Consider the following 22,034-nt stretch of genomic DNA (forward strand, 5'->3'; position numbering starts at 1 on the left):
GACTGTCGTGAAAACTGACTACTCACCTTCATGGCCTTTAGAAATTTTGCTAATGAAAGTTCAGAGCATTTTAGAATACGAGCCTCAATATTCTTTAGTGTACCTTTGAAACGTTGTATTCTCTAGTTAATCATCCATTTTCTTTCAAAAGCACTTGGGCACTGAAATATCTTACGTTTATACGACAGACTGCCATGTTAGAGAAGCAGAGAGAGAGAGAGAGAGAGAGAAACCTTGACGTGTGGTTATGTCATGCATCACCAGTTAATAGCTACCTCTTAGGTAACCTGCCTGATAAGGTAGGGAGGCAGTAGTAGGCAGGCAGGAACCGCAGAGTATGAATACAAGGGGGAAGGAAAAGGGACGAACCACTTAACAGGAGCAAGGGAGAGGGAAGGGTTACTGAGGGAGAGGGAGGGAAGAGAAGGGGAATAAGAGGCGTGCTAGAGACGTGAGGGAATGAAGTAAGGAAGGAAGGAGAGAAAGGAGTGGTGACCTTCCCTTTGAGCTGTGGAGGCACCAAGAATCATGAATACATAGTGGCAGAGTGTAGGTTATTATTGTTATTACTGCTACTTAGGGTGAAATGCGAGTGATGTGCCTTTATAATACTCTCTCTCTCTCTCTCTCTCTCTCTCTCTCTCTCTCTCTCTCTCTCTCTCTCTCTCTCTCTCTCTCTCTCTCTCTCTCTCTCTCTCTCTCTCTCTCTCCGACATCTGCATAATGCTTCAGACTTGTAAGGTAGGTCGCCAGGAACATTAGTTATAGATATAATGGCCAGTTGGAACACCACAGCCGCCACCAAGCCCTGCCTCCATATGGGTCTGGCAGCTCTTTATTTTCTTATATATTTTTCTTCCTTTTTTCATTTGTAATTCATCTGTTTTTTTTTTTTTTTTTTTTTTTTACGAGGAAGCACTTAACGTAACCACAGCTCGAAACTACGATGACAGATTGATTTGTGACCTTGACCTGACCTAGAAAGTTAAACATCTACATCACTGACCTCTTTCTAATGTTTGAATTTTCTCCAAACAAACTGCATCAAAATTTCTTACGTTATTATAAGAGCGTGTTTACATGAGAAGACTATGATAGCCAATTCAGACTCCAAATAAGGCGTTTCATCTATCTCTCTCTCTCTCTCTCTCTCTCTCTCTCTCTCTCTCTCTCTCTCTCTCTCTCTCTCTCACGATTATTTTGTATATTTATTCATTCATTCACTGTTTATTTACTTATTTATTCATCGATCTTGCTGTTTTTTGTTTTGTTTTTTCCCTTTTCTCCTCTCCTTCACTTAACGACACAGCTTCCACATTTATTTATTTATTTTTTTTTTATCTCTGTTTCTGTTTGGTGCTCCACTTTTCGAACTCGTCACCTGAGATAGGAGTGTCAATCTCATAGAATTTCTGCCTCGGTCACCATCAATCTACCGTGGCTTGGCTGGCGTCCGTGCAGTATTGGTGTCGATAACTCGGCGAGTCACTTTGGTGAGGAAACAGACGCACTTGAAGAATCCTAGGACTCTCTCTCTCTCTCTCTCTCTCTCTCTCTCTCTCTCTCTCTCTCTCTCTCTCTCTCTCTCTCTCTCTGCCTCCAAGTTTTGAGGAAAGAAAGAAGAAAAGAAAAGATTTAACGTGGATTTTGTTTGTTCTAATATCGACAGGTGGAATTGGAGGATAAAACGAAAGGAAGAGAAGAGAAAGTGAGATAGAGAATAGTAGAGAGGGGAGGTGGGCAAGTGGGTGAGCAGATACAGAAAGATTTTGGAGAGGAGGAGAAAGAAGAAAAGAAGAGGAGAAGAATGCGAAAAAGGAAGATAGTGTACAGTAGGGTAGCTAAAAGGAAAATAAAAACATTACTACGATGAAGGAACGAAATTGTTGAAGAAGAACAACAAAAAAAAAGACGAAAAAATCAAACAGCAAAAGAAAATAATGAATAAATGAAAGAAAATCGGTGGAAATGAATGAAAAATTATAGAATAGAAAAGAAAGAAATCAGGAGTAGAGAGAGAGAGAGAGAGAGACAAAAAAAAACACACAGCAGAAACTCGCGAAGTACGTATATAAATAGGCAGGAGGCGTTGGAGGTGTAATAGGCAAGGGCACAAGAGAGGAGGCGCCACAACAAGGTGAAAAGTATAGACGCCAGGCGCAAGAGACACACACATAACTTGATTCCATAAATAAACATAAAGGTTTCCCATATTTCCACCTGTCTCCTCGTGTTCCTTTTCTTCTTGTCATGTTTCTCTCTCTCTCTCTCTCTCTCTCTCTCTCTCTCTCTCTCTCTCTCTCTCTCTCTCTCTCTCTCTCTCTCTCTCTCTCTCTCTTCTCTCTCCTCCATCTCTCAATCTTCTCTCTCTCTCTCTCTCTCTCTCTCTCTCTCTCTCTCTCTCTCTCTGCTTCTCTTTCCTTCAATCTTCATTTTTTCATCGCCTGAGTTTCATTCTTTTTCTTTCTCTTTCTGCCTTTTACTCTCTCACCAGACCTTTGCTTCCTTCCCTAATCTTCCTACTTTGCTTTTCTTTTCTCCCTTCCTCCCTTCTGTCAACTATTTTCTCTCTCAGTACTATTCTTCTCTTAAACGTTCTTCCTCCCACTCTATCTCTCAGTGTTTCCTCATTTTTAGGTGATGGTAATCGTACTGACAGTTACATCACAGCAGTTCACAATGACACGATAGTAAAAGAAGAATGAACATTGAAATTATCACTAAATCTTACTCATAGAAAGAAAAAAACATCGGAAAAAGAAGAAAGAAAAATACTTAACAGCAAAAATAACAAAAATAATGAGAGCAATCACTTTAATGAGAGAGAGAGAGAGAGAGAGAGAGAGAGAGAGAGAGTTTATTTGTACGCATTGCTGTGAAGAATTATGGATTTCAATTTTGTATGAAAAACAAATAGATTAATAAAGCTGAGATCCATACGATAATGGTGGTGATGATTTTCGCGTGGGTAATGTATTTCTTGTTTGTTATTGTTGGGGATGTATTTATTGTTCGTGGTGGTGGTGTTGCTGTTATTGGTTTTGCTATTATTTTACTTTATATTAAGTTGTGAATATATAAGAAATACTTTTACCAGTGTATATTTAAGGATTAATACAAAATAAAAAGATACGATCATTATCACCAGTTTAGGAACATTTCTCTTTTTAAACCCGTAGAGTTTTGCAGATACCTTCAATTTTAGCTGTACCCTCAACTTCCCCCCGCTCCCCCTTTGGCTACACAAACGATCTTAAGAAGCCTGACAGCTTGAAAGTTTGTCTGGGTGCATGGCAGATCAGAGGACTTGAAACGCAGAGAGAGTGGAAGTGAGTGTTGAATGTCACACGGCTATTGACCGGAACTGCAGTGACTGTTATGTAAAATACTTGGATAAAGTAAAAAAATATATATATGTGTGAAGGGATGACAGATGCATTAAAGGGAAGAGGTATTATTACACACACTGCAATATACGTATCTAACTTCTCCTTTCCCACATCCACCACTTTTAACGTTGGCAGTGTGTGTTAGCCTGCTGTGTGAGGACTTGTATTTCAGTGGGCCATTTTTCATAACTATTCTTGTTGCCATCGGCCGTTAACCCTCTTACGTGAAAGAAAAGAAAGAAAGGACGAAACTTAGATTAAAAAAACTGCCCAACCTGAATCTACTCATATCCAAGACACGCCCCAAGCTGTCAGTACGAGTAAACACGAGAGAGATGAAAGGACTGGCTTGAAATGACTTGTGTCAGATAAGAGTCGAGACTGGAAGTTCACAAAAGATTCACACATTGGGAACGCTAAGTAATGAAGGTGGTAGAGAAGGATACTGCTTAATAAAAGACAGCATGTTATTTTGCCGAGAATGAAAGCCCATTGACGAACAACTACTTCGGTGATAATAAAGAAATGAAATGGGAGGAGGGCAAAGGAGGAAAAAATGTGTAGGAAAGAAGGAAGAAGACATGAGAGAGAGAGAGAGAGAGAGAGAGAGAGAGAGAGAGAGAGAGAGAGAGAGAGAGAGAGAGAGAAAATTATGGAAAAGAAGAAAACACTAAAAAGCATGAAATTAAGAGAGAGAGAGAGAGAGAGAGAGAGAGAGAGAGAGAGAGAGAGAGAGAGAGAGAGAGAGAGAGAGAGAGAGAGAGAGAGAGAGAGTGAAGCACGTTTCAAGGGTGTGACGAGACTCGTTCCCGTGAGTGTGGTCGATGGGAAGAGAGAGAGAGAGCGTGGTGGGACGAGCGGCGGCAGTGTGTAAATCAGGCGAACTGTGCGTGCGTGTGTGTGTGTGTGTGTGTGTGTGTGTGTGTGTGTGTGTGTGTGTGTGTGTGTGTGTGTGTGTGTGTGTGTGTGTGTTGAGTTGAACTAATCAATGAAATATAATTGCGTTTGAAAGTGATTTTTTTTCTTGTTTTTCTACTTATCCTTTTTATATTTTGTTTCACTGTTTTATCTTTTGACGAAGCCATGGTGATTCAAAGCGTAAGGTAGGTACGACAAATGAATCTAAATAAAACGCGCTTATCTATTTTGTCCGACTTAAACCAACCAGTCGCAACAATAACAAAATAAAAGTAGAAAAGAACGGATGAAATTAAAGAGAATGGGAGTGAAAAAGAATAGATGCTGTCAATCCTAACCAATTAACATTTTTAGGTGTCTAGAAGAGACGAAAGAATGAAATGAAAGAAGAGGAAGAAGAGAGAGGTGCTTAAAAGAATACACATTACCATTTTCTGCCAGTTTAATGGTAGCTATCGAAGAATGTCCCAAATTGGATAGCTATTATTGAAAGATGAGCCAAATTCCAGTGAAATCGTTAGTGTCTTGAAAGCAGAAGAAAGAAGCGTCCGCATAGCAGCAGATGACAACACTCAGCACAATACCTCTAAGTTTGAAAAGAGAAGGAGTCACGCAAAAGTTATAAGTGTGAGTTCAGTGGAAGGTAAGAGAATAATCAATGTGTGATGGCAGACTCCTCAACACATCATCACTGATTACTGAGAAATACTGAGGGTAAACAGAATGCATCACACACACACACACACACACACACACACACACACACACACACACACACACACACACACACACACACACACACACACACACACACAAGATCAAATAATGAGCTCTGAGCTCGTTCCGTACACTGCACAGATCAAACACACACACACACACACACACACACACACACACACACACACACACACACACACACACACACACACACACACACACACACACACTGGTAAAGTGGGTTTATTCAGGCACTCTAGAAAGAGTTTTACCTCTCTCTCTCTCTCTCTCTCTCTCTCTCTCTCTCTCTCTCTCTCTCTCTCTCTCTCTCTCTCTCTCTCTCTCTCTCTCTCTCTCTCTCTCTCTCTCTCTCTCTCTCTCTCTCTCTCTCTCTCTCTCTCTCTCTCTCTCTCTCAGACATAGCAAAGTGTGTACCAGAGCATATTGAATGAAGGATTGGTACAAGTGGGTTTCAGACAACAAAGGACATTTCCTCCTTATGTCAGTTATTTGATCAGTTACATTTCTCAAAGTACTGGACCGGTGAAAAGCAGCTACAGTGTAAAATAAGGTAAAGGTATAATCCACAGGTGTTCAGGCTTATAGAGGACAGGTATATTAAAATGCATGTCTTTAATGGTATGCCTGGAGGTTACTGACTAATGGAATAAAGGTCCCCTAGTTTGCATATCTAGACGATACAAAGTAAATAGGTGATTGAAATAAAGATAAAAACTGAGAAGGAAAAGTATGTCAAGAAAGAGAAGACTTGTTGTGTTCCAGGAATGTTCCAGTGGATATTAGTAGAACCAGCTCAAGTCGCAAGAAAAAGGTGACCTCTTAGCACCACCATTAGTAGTAGTAAGTAGTAGTAGTAAGCATATGTGACGGTGATCAAAACGTGAGCTAGCCATTTATTGTGTATCATTTCAGTGCTGTGAAGAAAATAACAAGTGACAATCGCAGTTATTTCCTACCACAATCCCAAAGACCGTACAAATTCAAGTGAGAGTCAACACAAGAGTCTCCCTTTGAGTCTTACCCATGTGGTGGTGGTGGTGGGGAGAGCAGGCTGGTCTTTCACTCTTAGGGCTCCAGATGTTGAGGCGAGACAGAAGCAGGTTAGGCATGGTTGGGGCACTCTGACCCATACGCATGAGTGTAATAAGGCGGGTTTAATACATAGGATTAAATTGAGTAGAAATTATGATGATGATGAATAGTGGTAAAGAGAAGAGGTAGTAATAATGGTGGTGGTGGTGGTGGTGGTGATGATTTGAAAAAAAGTAAAAAGAAAAAAGAGATGATGTATAACCAAATGATAAACGAAAATTGATGTACAACCATTACGAAGAAACAGAAGAAAAACTAAAACAAAAATAACAAAAAAAAACAGAACGAAAGAAACAACTATATAAGACGAGAGAGAGAGAGAGAGAGAGAGAGAGAGAGAGAGAGAGAGAGAGAGAAGACCTAATGCAGCTAATCATGTTCAGAGGAGGATGGATAATGAAGGAGAAACTTGGAGAAGGTACGTCCCCAGAGAGAGAGAGAGAGATGGATAGTAACCACAGGAATCTAGGGACGACGCACACCAGGGGACGAGAGAGGGATGAGCGGCAGGCAATCCGAAGAAGCTACTGCCGCTGCTACTGCCGCTGTCGTCTGGGAATGAGGCGAGGACTGGTGACACTGATTGGATGGCGAGATTACGTGTGTGTGTGTGTGTGTGTGTGTGTGTGTGTGTGTGTGTGTGTGTGTGTGTGTGTGTGTTCCTATTCCTTCCGGTCGTATATCATTTCCAGATCGAGTAGTATTAGTGATGTCTCTTTTTTATAATACTATCTTGTGTGTGTGTGTGTGTGTGTGTGTGTGTGTGTGTGTGTGTGTGTGTGTGTGTGATCTACGTTCTTGTTTATTCATTCTGTTATTGTTATTGTTTTTGGTATGACAGAAGCTGGCCAATGTCACACACAAAATAAAGTAAAAACTCGCTTGATTTGTACTCTTTCATTCGAGAAAATCATCATTATTTTTTTCACACATGTCAAAGGAAACTTTTATAATGAGACGTATTCACAAAAGAAAGAAAGAAATCGTTCACTTTACTACTACTCATCTTAAAAAAAAAAAGCATAAACTAATAAAAAAAAAATTAAATCAAACGAGAAAGTGAAAAATCACTTCTGGTACTAATTTTTATATATTCATGTATTCATTCACTTATTGGTATTTTCCCTACATGCCAATGGAAAGCAATCAGGGGAAAAAGAAGAAATCGTCAAATATGCCATTTAAAAAAAATCGAGTTGAATAGAACACGTTTTGTGCTGCTGCTGTTGTTATTATTGTTATTGTTGTTGTTGTTGTTGTTGTTGTTGTTGTTGTTGTTGTTACTACTGCTACTGTTGCTGCTCCAGTAATCTTGTGTAGCAAGAAAGCGAAAGTAGTAGTAATACTACCACCATCACCACTACTACTACTATTACTAGTAGTAGTAGTAGTAGTAGTAGCCTGAGGTGTTGGGGGATATGTTTTGCCCTCCGGCGACATATGCAGCGTTACATACGAGATGGGAAGTATCTATGATAGATGCAAACATAATTTCTTCACAGTTTTTCTGAGTAGACTGTCAAGAGCGTGCACGGCGCGTGATGGGAGCATCTGTCACCACTGATTCCACTGTTTGCGGTCTCGATCTCCTATTTCTTTCTCCTGGGTTTTCACGCTCCTGACATACCTTGTGAATCTCTCTCTCTCTCTCTCTCTCTCTCTCTCTCTCTCTCTCTCTCTCTCTCTATATATATATATATATATATATATATATATATATATATATATATATATATATATATATATATATATATATATATTTTTTTTTTTTTTACATTCTCTCTCTCACTCTCCAAGGGCAAACAAAGTGTTGGTCTCTCTCTCTCTCTCTCTGTTAAGAAGAAAGTCTCTAAAGGAGGGTCCAGTTAACATAAGAGGTGTCTTGACACTCCTCTTTTGAAATAGTATAAGTATATATATATACAGACACAGGTATATAGTTCCAGAGTTTACCATATATATGATATAGTATATATATATATATATATATATATATATATATATATATATATATATATATATATATATATATCTTTGTTTCTTCTTTCTTATTCTTTCATATGTATTTTTTCTCTCCTTCTTTTTTGCTTCTTTTTCTACCTAATATGATGTTTAAAGTAGGATCACAAAAGATATAATTCAGAAGACTCAAGGAGAAAAGAAATATTTGTAACATGAAACATTAACATACATTTAAAAATGCAATTTCTTAACAAGTTTATAATCGTGAAGCATGGCTTTCCAGATTTAAGAGAATCTACTAGTATGCAGTTAATTTATAGAAGATTTGGTTTTGTGGGTAGCGAACTCACAATAGGCGACAGTTATATGGATATAACATTCATCGGTCAAAACGCGTGTTGCAAGACAATGACATTGAAGTAATGGGCAGACGATCGACATGGTTTGAGCATGAGTGTTTGCGGTTTGCAGTTTTGTCGAAGGCTTTGTTGTCTGTGAAGAGATTGAAGCAAATCTGATCAACATTACAGTGAGTGTTGGGTAAACATTAGATATACATGCTAAAGTTCTTTAGATTTCAAGTCAATGTCGCAATAATATGATTTAAGAGTCACAAAATCACGAAAATGTAAGTGTTTGTAAATGCGCTAAAATAACACTTTCTCTAACTCCATGAATATAGGAGCATGTGCATCAATATTGTTAGCACTGCCTCCACACACTTTGCTACTCGCATGACAGACAGGAGGGAAAAAGATAACATGATGAGAAATGAACACCAATGTGATGTAACATGTAATAATCTTCAGAGAGAGTCAGTGGGAAGAGACAGCCCGTCCAATATCAGGAACGATGGTCTGAGGAACATAATTACACATCTCAAATGCTTTGTATCAATGATCATTATTATTATTATTATTATTATTATTATTATTATTATTATTATTGTTGTTGTTGTTGTTGTTGTTGTTGTTGTTGTTGTTGTTGTTATTATTATTATTATTATTATTATTATTATTATTATTATTATTATTATCATTATCATTATTATTATTAGTAGGAGAGAGTGAGGAGGAATACGTAGTGGTCATAGTGCCGGTGATATGTTTTGATTCATGTCATGGAAATATAAGAGTATCCATATTGGAGGTTATTTTGGGCTTTCAGAGTTCCCTTTATGATTGTATTGATAGTTTAGCAATACTACTACACCATTAACAGGAAAAGCTCCCGAAGGAACTCTGTTCATCACATATATGGCCTTTGTGTTCAATGCTGATGAGGAAACAAAACGTTTAAGAACAGAAGTCACAGTTTCCACAAGTTCTGTACTGGAGGGGAGGTTATTGATTAATGTCTATATTCTTTCTTATCTCATTTCATCCTCATATATTTCAAGGTTTCAGGAATCAGCTGTGTGACTTTCTAAATCAATAAAAATGCAGTGTTTAAGCCTGGCTCGTTTAGGGATGAGTCAATGGATAAATATCTTAGTTCACAGCACTGCCCTTGCTTGCCATCAGTTGGTGTTGATCTTGACCTTGGTAGGGAGAGTCACTGGAATGCAGCGAAGTGGAGAACTATTTTTATGACATGCTAGTATAGTTTGGGTCGATGTGGGGATCTTCTAAGAAAATTTTTGCTGAAATTTTGATAATAGCGTATGGAACAAGGAAAGCTGCAGAGAGGCAGTAAGCCGAAGCCTTGTAGTCCCTGTATAAGACATATCTAACTACCTATAACACTCTATACCAATTATTATCATTATTATTATTATTATTGTCGTTTTTAAAATCCTTACTCAAGCTTCTTGCATAATTTTTTTTTCTAAAGCTCCTTATTGACTCATGTATTCATATATATCCCAGATTTCGATCACTCTATTTGAGATTTGTTTTTCCCCTTTTAATCTTACGTTATCAAGAGTAGAACTTCAGAATACTAATTATAAAGTATAGTCTTAAATTATAATATACGTCGTTTCGTGTTCAGCATTACTGACTTTGGAAATGTATGAAATATTTAAAGATAATCTAAACGTGTTACTTATCCTTCCTTTATTGTGAAAGTGTAACTCGTATGAGAAAAAAAATATATAAGATTTATAGGAAGGTGATTGATTAAACAATATTGTACAGTATTGAGTACGAGAAAGGAAGGTTTGCTGGGGATGGCTTGGAACAGACAGACATTCTACAGATGTCTGAGTGTGGAAAAAAAAATAAGAAAGGTTTTGTCATGGAGTGGAATCATAAAGACTAACGATGACAATGATCCTGTGTGTGTGTGTGTGTGTGTGTGTGTGTGTGTGTGTGTGTGTGTGTGTGTGTGTGTGTGTGTGTGTGTGTGTGTGTGTGTGTGTGTGTGTGTGTGTGTGTGTTATGGCTCTACTACCACTCACACCCACAGTCCGCCACTCGCTTGTCAGTCTAATTGCATTCCTATCGACCATTAAATACGTCTGCTCCTTGACATACGTATTCTAGCGTGAAGACCGTGTCAGTGTCTCGTCCCATCACACCAAGGCGTAACAGTTACTTCTTGTCAACTCATTCAGCGCTGCAGGCAATATCCAAATCTCCTTAGAATCCTCAATTGTTGGGCAGAATATGACAGGTAGAATGTGAAGTGCGGTGGATAAATAACTCTGGATTATTTAAGCCACCTTTATTATACCAAACTTTATGAAGTCCTCAAACCATATGCATGATATAATAAATATAATGCCATAGTACTTAGAGAGGTACTGCATTGTTTGTCGAAATCAGTAGAATATCAATATCAAATACTAGTGAATAATTTATGTTTCTATATTCAGAATACAATGAAACTAATGTCAAAAGTACTAAAAGGGTTGAAGCATTTTCACTGTGATTGATACAAATATCAATATCAGATAAAAAAGAAATGCTGTTATAGACCATTTTCAAACCTAGTGGATTAGTAACAAAAAAAGAAAGAAAAAAAAAGAAAAAGTTGACACGGTAAAAATCATGTCACCGTAACATGGAAGGAGTTTTTAAATACGAAACATGATTAGACATGTATGAAGGAGATATCTGGCAAAAGTACCAGCGCACACACCACAAACACAAGCAGATGTATGTTTGTACAGCCTCCGTCAGTAACAGAGAGTAGAACCCGCCGCACTTAATTCCACTGTGTTTATCGATTTTCCACAACATCAAGTCCCTGATCTGCTGGGAATCTGTCTGTCCCCTAACTTTTCATGTGAGGTTTTCAGCAGATAAGGTGATTGAAAATTGAGAATAAAAGCAAAACGCAGCGTAATGAAAACTAACCAGCAAAGCCACCTCAGTCGTGACCAGCTTCCACAATCAATTTTGACTACTGCTTTTCATTCGGGAGCGTACCAAACATTGAAATTGGTAAGCTAATTCCACAGTGTTTCCGTAAGTTGTCTAACCAAAACGCTTCCCATATTGATAAGCTCCCGAGTGAATAAAAGTATCTCGCTTTGAGACTGTGGAACTCGACCTTGATAAGTGAGTAGTGCATACAAATGAGCCTCTGGCATTGATTTTACCTTGTTGTTAGCACACTGAAGAATGCCAGCTTAGTACGCACAAACATGCACCGCCTCTGTCATGAACTGCTTATTGTCTCCTAGCCGAAAATCGTATGCGTTTCTTACTTTTTTTTACCTAACGTACTTTGGGATATGATAATTAATGTTGCAGGACTCGCTACAGTACTACCTCCCAACACGCCCTTCAGTGCTTGTGAAGGAGTAACTAAAAGAGACTTGGTTTTTTTTTTTTTTTTTAAGTTAGTTATTAGATGTCCAGAATGTTACTACTTTTTTATCATTTACCTCGAGGTTAAATTCTTACTTACTAAAAATCTCACAAAACTAAATTACAGACGAAATATACGCAAACCAGAAAACTTAATGTTAAAGGAAATGTCAATAAGGTTACCAGGCAACCAAATAAATCAACATACCAATTTTGTCTCATCATGCATTTCCTAACACGGAATGAGAGGACGATACTCGAGATTCACCGCCCTCCTGTGTGTTACCAGCAACAACAACTACAACAACCACTACTATTACTACTACTACTACTACTACTACTACTACTACTACTACTACTACTACTACTACTACTACTACTACTACTACTACTACTACTACTACTACTACTACTACTACTACTACTACAACTACTACTACCAATACTACTAATACTACTACTAATACAATCTGAGAAGAGAGAAAAACGAGACGTGCTTTCATACTTCAGTTTCACGAGGAAGGAATTTAAGTGGCTAACATTTTTACGCCCCGCTGCATGTGTGTGTGTGTGTGTGTGTGTGTGTGTGTGTGTGTGTGGGTGGGTTGGGGGAAAGGTGAATGACGTAAGGTCTCAACTCCACCATTACAAGCACTTTCACCCATTCCTCTCCCTCTGTGATTGTGTGAAGGGAGAGCAGACTGCGGTAATCACAAGGTGTGGGGAAAGAGAAAGAGAGAGAAGAGGGGAGAGAAGTGTCGGGCAAAGGGCAAGGAATGGCAGGGAGATGTTGTTAGGTGGGGGGTGATCAATAAGCATCGAAGGCACAGCACAGTATAGGACGAGAGCCTCACGAGTCACGAAGAGTCAGTCACCCGTCAGCCTTCGTGAGTGGGGTATGTGTGTGTGTGTGTGTGTGTGTGTTAACGCGTCTATCCGTCCGTTTCCTTGCCTACCAGCCGCCTTCCCTCGATCTGCTCGTCTCTGCATGGGAGACTGAAATATTAACAGGTTCTCTTCAATATTTTGTTTTTACATCTATTTTCTACTCGTTCTTCCTCCTTGTTCTCTTCCTTCTCTTCGTCCTCCTCCTCAACCACCACCTTGTCATCATGGTTTTTGCATATCATATTTGTCTCTTACTTCTCTTTTTTACTCCTCTCCTTCTCGTTTACTTTTTTTGTACGTCTGCATGTCGAGAACATAATATATATTCTCTCTCTCTCTCTCTCTCTCTCTCTCTCTCTCTCTCTCTCTCTCTCTCTCTCTCTCTCTCTCTCTCTCTCTCTCTCTCTCTCTCTCTCTCTCTCTCTCTCTCTCTCTCTCTCAAGAAATAAAGAATATCCTCTGACAAGATATATTTCCTGTCTACATCATCCTTCTTTATGTCTCTTCCTCCTCTTCCTCCTCCTCCTCCTCCTCCTCCTTCTTCTCCTTCTCCTTCTCCTTCTCCTTCTCCTTCTCCTTCTCCTTCTCCTTCTCCTTCTCCTCCTCCTCCTCCTCCTCCTCCTCCTCCTCCTCCTCCTGCCCCTTTATCTTCTGCTCGAAAAGTTATGTCTCCGTGTCCACCAGATAACGGTGCAGAGTGAAGGTGGATGCATTAAGATATTTCCGCCAGAGTGAGAGTTATTTGAGGCAGTGTAATGTGTGTAGCACGTGTCCCACTAGTGACGGAGAGAGTGCCAGTCTGCCAGTTAGTCAGTCATGGAGTCAGTCAGTCAGTCAGTCAGTAATTGAAACCATAGAGGCTGCAGGTGACAATGATGACAAGACGGAAGACGTGCAGTTAACTTAGTGATAACTCAACAAGAATTTTGCACCATCGGTAGGGAAAAAACACTATTGAAAACCTCAAGCTAAACTAATTATCCCTGTGGCTTTTGAAAATAGTCTTGTCTTACTAGGTTCATGATTCTAGTGATAGTTAAACAAAAGTTCTGTGCCATGAATGAAATTAAATACACGTAGGATTCTGACTAATCATGTGTGATCTTTTAGTCTTAGTGATGTATACCAAAACATTTTATTGCAAATTTTTTGATCAAAGAGAGCTCTACATCACTAATGGAAAAGAAGACATGAACGTCTAACTGATCACCTGTGTAACCCTTTAGAAATAGTTTTAATGGTATATACGCACATACATTATTGCATTGGTTACAATAAACCTTTCAATCTTACACAGCTTAGATCAAGTAAGATTGAGCACCTCAGCTATTGTTGAAGTATAGGTAAAGGTAAATATCAGTTAGCATAAGATAGATCAGGTTAGATTGCGTGACCTTGACCTAACCCAACTCTATCGGAACTCGTGCCCTCCCTCTCCACCCATCAAGGAAAGATAGTGGCTGTTAGTTAGTTACTTTGTATTACATTAGATTAAATTAGATTACGTCAGACAGGTTAAGCTAAATTACGTCATCAAAAACACGTAATGTGGCTCTTCATTGCTTTATATTAGAGAAAATCTAGATTATGTTACGTCGCAAAGATGGAACCAAATTCAATAACCTTATTGTAAATCAACTCCCATCATAACCCATATCAAAAAAGGAAAAAATAGGAAGGTTGACTGATCTTCATGCAATATCAAAGCTCTTCCGCTCTCCCGCCGCGCCTTCACCCACGCACACCGCCACGTCCGCCCGTCGCCTGCCGCCCGCCGCCCGCTGTCTGACTGATGAGTTTGGAAGACTTGGATGGATAATCTCCTCAGCGTTCAAAGATACTTAAGTTACTTTACAAACTTTCCCCTGCGCATTTAAGAATATCCTCTCTCTCTCTCTCTCTCTCTCTCTCTCTCTCTCTCTCTCTCTCTCTCTGGTTCCGTATCACGTTAACAGCGCGGCCTTCAGTAGTTCGTTGTTCTTGTTTGATATAGTAAGTTGTTCCTGTGGGTCGTTTGGTAGTGTGGCAGCAAAGGTTGGTCAAGCGTTACTCTAAGGAATTTATCCAATCCCATTTTGAAGGATGAGAGTGTTCCCGTGTGGTTTCGTAGGTGTTGGATCAGACAATTATAAGTATGACCTTGAATTGTGAACAGTTAATGCAATCTTTTAGGGTTTGCAGGCTGCTTCTTTTCCTCACTAAGCGTGGAATGGTGGTTAAATATCTTCTTCTGGCGTTGTGTGTTCTAATGTCCCTTCTATTTTCAAGATTCGGTACCATTTCATTGATAGTTTTACATTTGTAGATATGTCAGCATTTGTCTGTAGTCCAGATTTAGTAGTCCATGGATTGCTGCCTTGTATGTTCATTGCACTCCTTCTAGTTTACTTGCATAGCTGATGTTTATAAGATTCTACAACTAGCAGCAGTATTCCACTTTTGACAATATCAGTGCCTTAAATAACATGATTAACGCTTGGGTTTCTCTTGTTTGGAAGGTCCTAAAAATTCACCCCATTTTCTTTCTGGTCCTAGCGTCAGTGTTGTCAATGTGCTGCTCAAAGTTTGCGTCGTCACTCGTGGTCACTCCCAAAGCCAGCAGCGGCAGGGTTATTCTGGTCTGCGATGCCTTCCTCTGGTATCATTTAGTTATTCGTTGTCGGTATCTCAGACACACACACACACACACACACACACACACACACACACACACATATATATCTATCTTCCTGTCACCTGGTCTACCATCAATATCCGGACGATGTGTTTCCAAATTCACCGCCCTTTTTTCTTTTTCTTTGTGTGTGTGTGTGTGTGTGTGTGTGTGTGTGTGTGTGTGTGTGTGTGTGTGTGTGTGTGTGTGTGTGTGTCTTTTTTTCTGATTCCGACTATTTTTTTTTTTTTTACCAGTATTTTCTCTTCCGACTAGTCAGCCTTCCCTTGCCCCAATTCACTTCCTCATCAAATCTTTATGAAATATATACCTCTCTCTCTCTCTCTCTCTCTCTCTCTCTCTCTCTCTCTCTCTCTCTCTCTCTCTCTCTCTCTCTCTCTCTCTCTCTCTAAATCTCTCTCTCTCTCTCTCTCTCCCCTATTCCATTCCATTCGTCTCTCTAAGCTTTGTTTCTCTTTTTTCTCTTTTTTTTCTATCTATCATATTCAAGATGGTTTCAGTTTTATAGTTCCTTGATCATCTGTTTTCCCTTTTGTTTCACTCTTTTCCTAAGCAACGTACAGGTGTGAGATTTTAAAAAGATTCCTCTAAGGATTTTTTACCTGTACCATATCTCCTTCATTTCTTATCTTATTTTTTTTCCTGTCTTGTTATTGTTGTCGTTGTCATTGTTGTGATTGTTGTTCTCTCTCTCTCTCTCTCTCTCTCTCTCTCTCTCTCTCTCTCTCTCTCTCTCTCTCTCTCTCTCTCTCTCTCTCTCTCTATAAATCTACTGAATCGACATGTAGTAGCAGACAAGGGAGTGTTTTACCTTGACAGTTTCTCTCTCTCTCTCTCTCTCTCTCTCTCTCTCTCTCTCTCTCTCTCTCTCTCTCTCTCTCTCTCTCTACAGATGGCTCCCTTCATCTCCCGTATGGTTTTGCCTCGCCATCCACTTCCCTCGTAATCTCACGTATCCTTCTCTCCCCGTCCGTCCATTCATCTTAAGTCTTATCATCTAAACGTGTTCATATTTCAGTAATAATAACAATAGTGGGTGGTGGTGGTGGTGGTGGTGGTGGTGGTTGATGTTGTAATAGTCTTTTTTTGTTGTTGTTAATAGTAGTAGTAGTAGTCGTAGTAGTAGTAGTTGTTGTTGTTGTTGTTGTTGTTGTTGTTGTTGTTGTTGTTGTTTTTGTTGTTTTTTTATTGTGTACTTATTTCAGGAACCGAATAGCAAAAGTTTCCTGTTTCTTCTCCTTCATATTGTTATTATTTTTTTTCTTCTTCTTTTTCTTTTTCTTTTCTTAGTCTTCTTCTTCTTCTTCTTCTTCTTCTTCTTCTTCTTCTTCTTCTTCTTCTTCTTCTTCTTCTTCTTCTTCTTCTTCTTCTTCTTCTTCTTCTTCTTCTTCTTCCTCCTCCTCCTCCTTCTTCTTCTTTAACTTCTACTGGAATATCGCACGAAATATGAAGAAAATTACAGAATATATAAAAGGAAAGACAAATGTTTACAATAATGCATCAAGCCAACCCCCCCCACCCCGTCTCTCTCTCTCTCTCTCTCTCTCTCTCTCTCTCTCTCTCTCTCTCTCTCTCTCTCTCTCTCTCTCTCTCTCTCTCTCTCTCTCAGTGTATGTTCACGTTATAATTTATGATATTGTAAACATCATTGGCTATTTAACGAGAGAAAGAGAGAGAGAGAGAGAGAGAGAGAGAGAGAGAGAGAGAGAGAATGTCATATTAAGCGAAAACACTCCCATTTGCTGTGTTATGCTTGACAAACTTTTATCATCTCCCGTTTTCTGAGAGATTATCATTTTCTACAAGTATTCTTCCCATGTTTTCTGTGTCAGCTTATCATCTCCCCTCTCTTCTAATGCCTTCCTTTCATACTCCGCACGCGTCGCCTTCCTTGCACTGCTGACTACAAACTTTTTCATCAGCTTCTTCCGCGGCGTGACATTTGGAACACTTGCATCTTTAACACACAGAGTAGGTCACTGTCCAGATGCGTCGCGTTGTGTTAGCCTTGAGTGTATATAGCCTTCCTTCCTTCCTTCCTTCCTTCCTTCCTTCTTGTTTTTTCTTTCTTGCTTCCTTCCTTCCTGTCTTTCTTTCTTTCTTTCTTTCTTTCTTACTTCCTTTCTTTCTTTTTTTTTCTTTCTTTTCTTCTTTCTTCTTTCTTCATATTTTCTTTTATGTGGAGTGCGTTTCTCATCGGGTGGTGATGAGTTTCGTTTATGTGGTGTTCATTAGTTTCTGATGTTCTATGTTCTTTTCAGCATTTTGTAATTTCGCTGTTCTGGGTTCAGTAGGAGGAGGTTGTTTCGTGACACTGCATCGCTAGATATAAATGTTTAGTATTTGGTGATGTTTAAGAGGTTAAAGAACAAACTGGTTTTAAGATGTGCTTTGGTAACGCTAACAGTTGCTCTTCCTATCAGACAAGTTTCCTCCGGGTGATCCGTTTTAAGTAGTCGCCGTGGTGCAGTGGAAACATGCGTGCTTTGGGGTCCGAGGTGTCTCCAAGCGCATGGGTTTGAATCCTGTCAACGGTCCGAGTGTAGGTTGGGCTTCCTCACTCGGGGCAAGGGTTTTTTAGCGGGTGGGCTTTGAGATAGGAGGTACCCCAAAAAGTATCCCCTTTAGCCCATAAATTCCCGTAAAAAGTCCACATGGTATAAATAGAAAAAAAAAATTTAAATATCATGTAGGCGTGTTAAGGGAGCGACAAACAAATGACTGTCTTTAATTGCATTGATTTTTGTTATCTACGTACACACTGTTCATGTTGTTAATTTTACGGTGATGTCTACTTCCCAAAAGTGGCACAGGTAAACCTAATAGCGCACACACACACACACACACACACACACACACACACACACACACACACACACACACACACACACACACACACACACACACACACACACACACAGGTATGGAAAAAGTGCTGCTATTGTGCCTCACTGTGACCGCTACTAGCTTAACATGAGTCTCTGTGCAGGTCACCGCGCGGGGATGTGATGGGAGGCGGGCGGTCCAGCAGCAGCGAAGGGGGCGAGGAGCGACGCAAGCCTCACTCACTCCCGCCCCTTGCTCAGAAGCCCCGTAGCCCCGTCATTGCGGTAAGTGTCCCTTCATAGCAAACACACACACACACACACATCTGAATCTGTCTTACACATTCATCGCTCTCCATGGCCTTCCAGGGCGAGGTTCATTCAGGCACGCGTTCTCAACGCTTTGCTTTCACAAACAGCTTCTCAAGCGGAACAACTTGCAGCACCATCCTTGCTTTCACCGCGAGCTTTGTCTCTTGCAGCAACCTCCTAAGTAGTATGGCAGGACCTTGTCAACTATCCACCTCACAGGAGATGGTGGTGATGGATGATTCAGGTAAAAGTTGTTTGAAACAGAATCACTCTACTGAGGCTGACAAGGTGCTTTCTTTTAGATATATCACAGCAAAAAAAAACTTTAATATCAAGCCCATACATAAAAAAATTCCCTCGTCATCATTCAAATCAATCAGCTTTTAACAGAAATACAAAGTTGATTTTTCACACTGGAATACACACACCAGCCACTGGATGAGGAACCTCTTCGTGCGTGTTAGCACATTCACGTGTGGTCAGGAGGCAAAATCACTGCATCAGAGTCTGAAATACTAATCATAGATGGAAGTAGCCTACACTACATGTAATAATGCCTGCGTCCCTGCATCACCAAAAGGTGATTACAGAATGTATCAAGAACAGGCGTCTTTGATTTGCTTAGTCACCGGACAGTGTCCCGCCTAAAGATAGTTGTTTCTGGTATTCTGCCTACCTCTATCTTTCACTCTGTTGTTACTGTTTTTTTTTTTTTTTTTTTTTTTTGCGTTAAGGCTTATAGCGCCTGTAGGCATACTTGAAAAGTATATGTGGGAAGCGCTGTTCAGCTTCCGTCCATTAGTGGCACAGGCAATTTTATTTATAGTGGTACCCATATTAGGGCTCATATCACCGCCCAAGCGCATCTTTGGTGTAAGCACCTAGAGCCTGGGTATCATGGTGCCATGTAGGTAACTTTAAACCACTCGACAAATGGCATAGCTTCAAAGCGGTATGTGGTGGGATTCCAACCTACGCGTGGAAGTCTGCCCGATCCCACTGTAACGGTGTCACATAGGAATGGACATCGTTCTTGTCATTAATTGTCTAATTATTATTATATATATATATATATATATATATATATATATATATATATATATATATATATATATATATATATATATATATATATATATATATATATATATATATAAAAGTATGGGTAATGAGTGTGGCACCTCAGAACAAAGACGGGTGCGTGGGACTGACAGAATCACGCCACCCTACAGCACTCTCACCACCTTATCCAAATTAATCGGGTACCAAAGGGTTCAGTTTGAGGGCCATTGTTATTTCTAATATATACTAATGACTTGGTTAGTGGAATTAGTAAATCTGCAGGTCACACGAAGATAGATTTAGATTTAATTAGGTCAGAATCGGATGCCATCGCCTTGCAGGCAGATTCAGACAGGATGAATTAATGGACAGACAAATAGCAGATGCAGTTCAACACTAACAAGTGCAGGTTACTTGGTGTAAGGTAGAGGCAATCCACACAATAGGTACACGATAAATAACGAGGCACTGGGAGGTTCAAAATATGAAAAAGGTTTGGGAGTCATAGTTAGCTCCGATGTTAGTCAAAGAAAGCAATGCATAGAGGCTAGAAATAAGGCAAACAGGGATTAATTTTTAGGAGTGTTAAAAGCAGAAGTCCCAAAGTAATGCTAAAATTATACTTGGCGCTGGTCAGACTACATCTTGACTATGCGGTACAATTCTGGTCCCCACATTTTAGGAAGGATATAGGTCTATGGAAGTCAGTACAAAGGATGTCTAAAATGATACAGGGGACAGGCACATCCCCTATGAAGTGAGATTGAAGAAACTCAATTTGCGTTTCTTAAAGAGACTTAGATTAAGAGATCTGATTTAAGTGGTATAGGGGTTATAACAAAGGGGACATGAGCGACGTTCGTAGGATCAGTAGCGGGGACAGAACCAGAAATAATGGAATTAAGCTTGAGAAATCCAGGTTTAGGAGAGAAATGGGAGGAAACTGGTTTTCAAACAGTGGTTGATGAGTGGAACGGACTCAGTGGTCATGTTGTTATTGGTGAGTCAATAGTGAACTTTAAAAGAAGGTTAGATAAATTTATGGATGGGGATGATAGGTGGAATAAGATAGCTTTTCTCATACAGGGACCGCCATGTGTAGGCCTGACAGCCTCTTGCAGATTCCCTCTTTTCTTATAAAGCTACTTTTGTAAGTGGATGCAACGCTAAATGGTGTTTGCAACTTGAGCTTTCAGTAGCTCTGTTATGATTTTGTTATACATTTCTAGCGCCCTTTATGTATGCTAATCTTCCCTCTCAAATTACACCTTTCACGGTAGTTTGGTTTTAACAGCTGGTGGTACAGCACTCCTCACACTGCTGCAATACGGAACAAAGAGAAAGTATTCTCCAGGTCAGGATATCCCTCGACGCCTGACGTGAGCTGGCCACTTACTGGTCGACCAGCCCTCGCATGACAAGTCGAATGTCATTAATACTGAAACAACCCAATGTTTCTTCAATGACTCATGACGCACTACTCTCTTCTCTTTCCTTCACGAGGCTTGGGGCCCTGTATGCATATCTTAGAGACACTCTGTCTGGACCATGTCCCTCTCTGCCCTGCAGTGCTTCACAATAAACAAACCCACTTCTTTATCTTGAGTGCTTCGAAATTCACTCTGATGCAGATTTAAGTTTGTTACTTGAAGTTATTCTGCAGTTTTACAAATTTCTCTAAAGGTCAATGGAAATATAGGAATATTTGCCATACTTCTAAAAACAGTTAACATTAGAATATTAATTTTGTTTTCGTGTAGCTGGAGAGGAGCACTGTCGCACTGCTTGCTTAGCCAACCATCCAGGATGCCAGTGTCTTCATGGTGCAGGTGGCGGCGCGGTAGCATTATTGGAATCCAGTCATTCAACGTATCAAATACGTCAAATAGATTCTTTTTCATTCACACCATCAAAACAATCACCCTTGTTAATATTGTGCTGGCTTCCCTACGGTATGAACGCAGCTCTTTCAAAATATCAGTAATGCTTAATTTTTATAGACTGAACATCCATTGAAAGGAGAGGAAGCAAGTACGAGTGCCACACGAGAAAGAGAAAACAATTTGAAGTGCATGTACATAATCACTGATATGAGAACAAACACCAAGGACTGGCGAATCATTGCAATCAAGGAAATTGCTTGCATTATATTTGATTCTCTCTCTCTCTCTCTCTCTCTCTCTCTCTCTCTCTCTCTCTCTCTCTCTCTCTCTCTCTCTCTCTCTCTCTCTCTCTCTCTCTCTCTCTCTCTCTCTCTCTCTCTCTCTCTCTCTCTCTCTCTCTCTCTCTCTCTCTCTCTCTCTCTCTCTGAAGTAAAGTTATAAATCAGGTATTTTTTGTGTGTATTTATGGCCTCAGTCATCACATGAGTCTCATCTTCATAACACATTATCTATCCTTCACGTACTTTTTTTTA

General features: G+C 39.8%; 1 protein-coding gene across 1 annotated transcript in view; it reads left to right on the plus strand.

Annotated features, from left to right (window-relative positions):
• Positions 1-22,034, plus strand: part of LOC123518367 — a 44,901-nt gene that overhangs the window by 17,930 nt on the left and 4,937 nt on the right. Inside the window, exon 2 of the mRNA XM_045279145.1 lies at positions 18,409-18,529. Coding sequence (XP_045135080.1) covers positions 18,409-18,529 — 121 coding nt within the window. The remainder of the gene's footprint in view (positions 1-18,408; positions 18,530-22,034) is intronic.

Source organism: Portunus trituberculatus, chromosome 43 (genome assembly GCF_017591435.1).
Source record: "Portunus trituberculatus isolate SZX2019 chromosome 43, ASM1759143v1, whole genome shotgun sequence".
NCBI lineage: Eukaryota > Metazoa > Arthropoda > Malacostraca > Decapoda > Portunidae > Portunus > Portunus trituberculatus.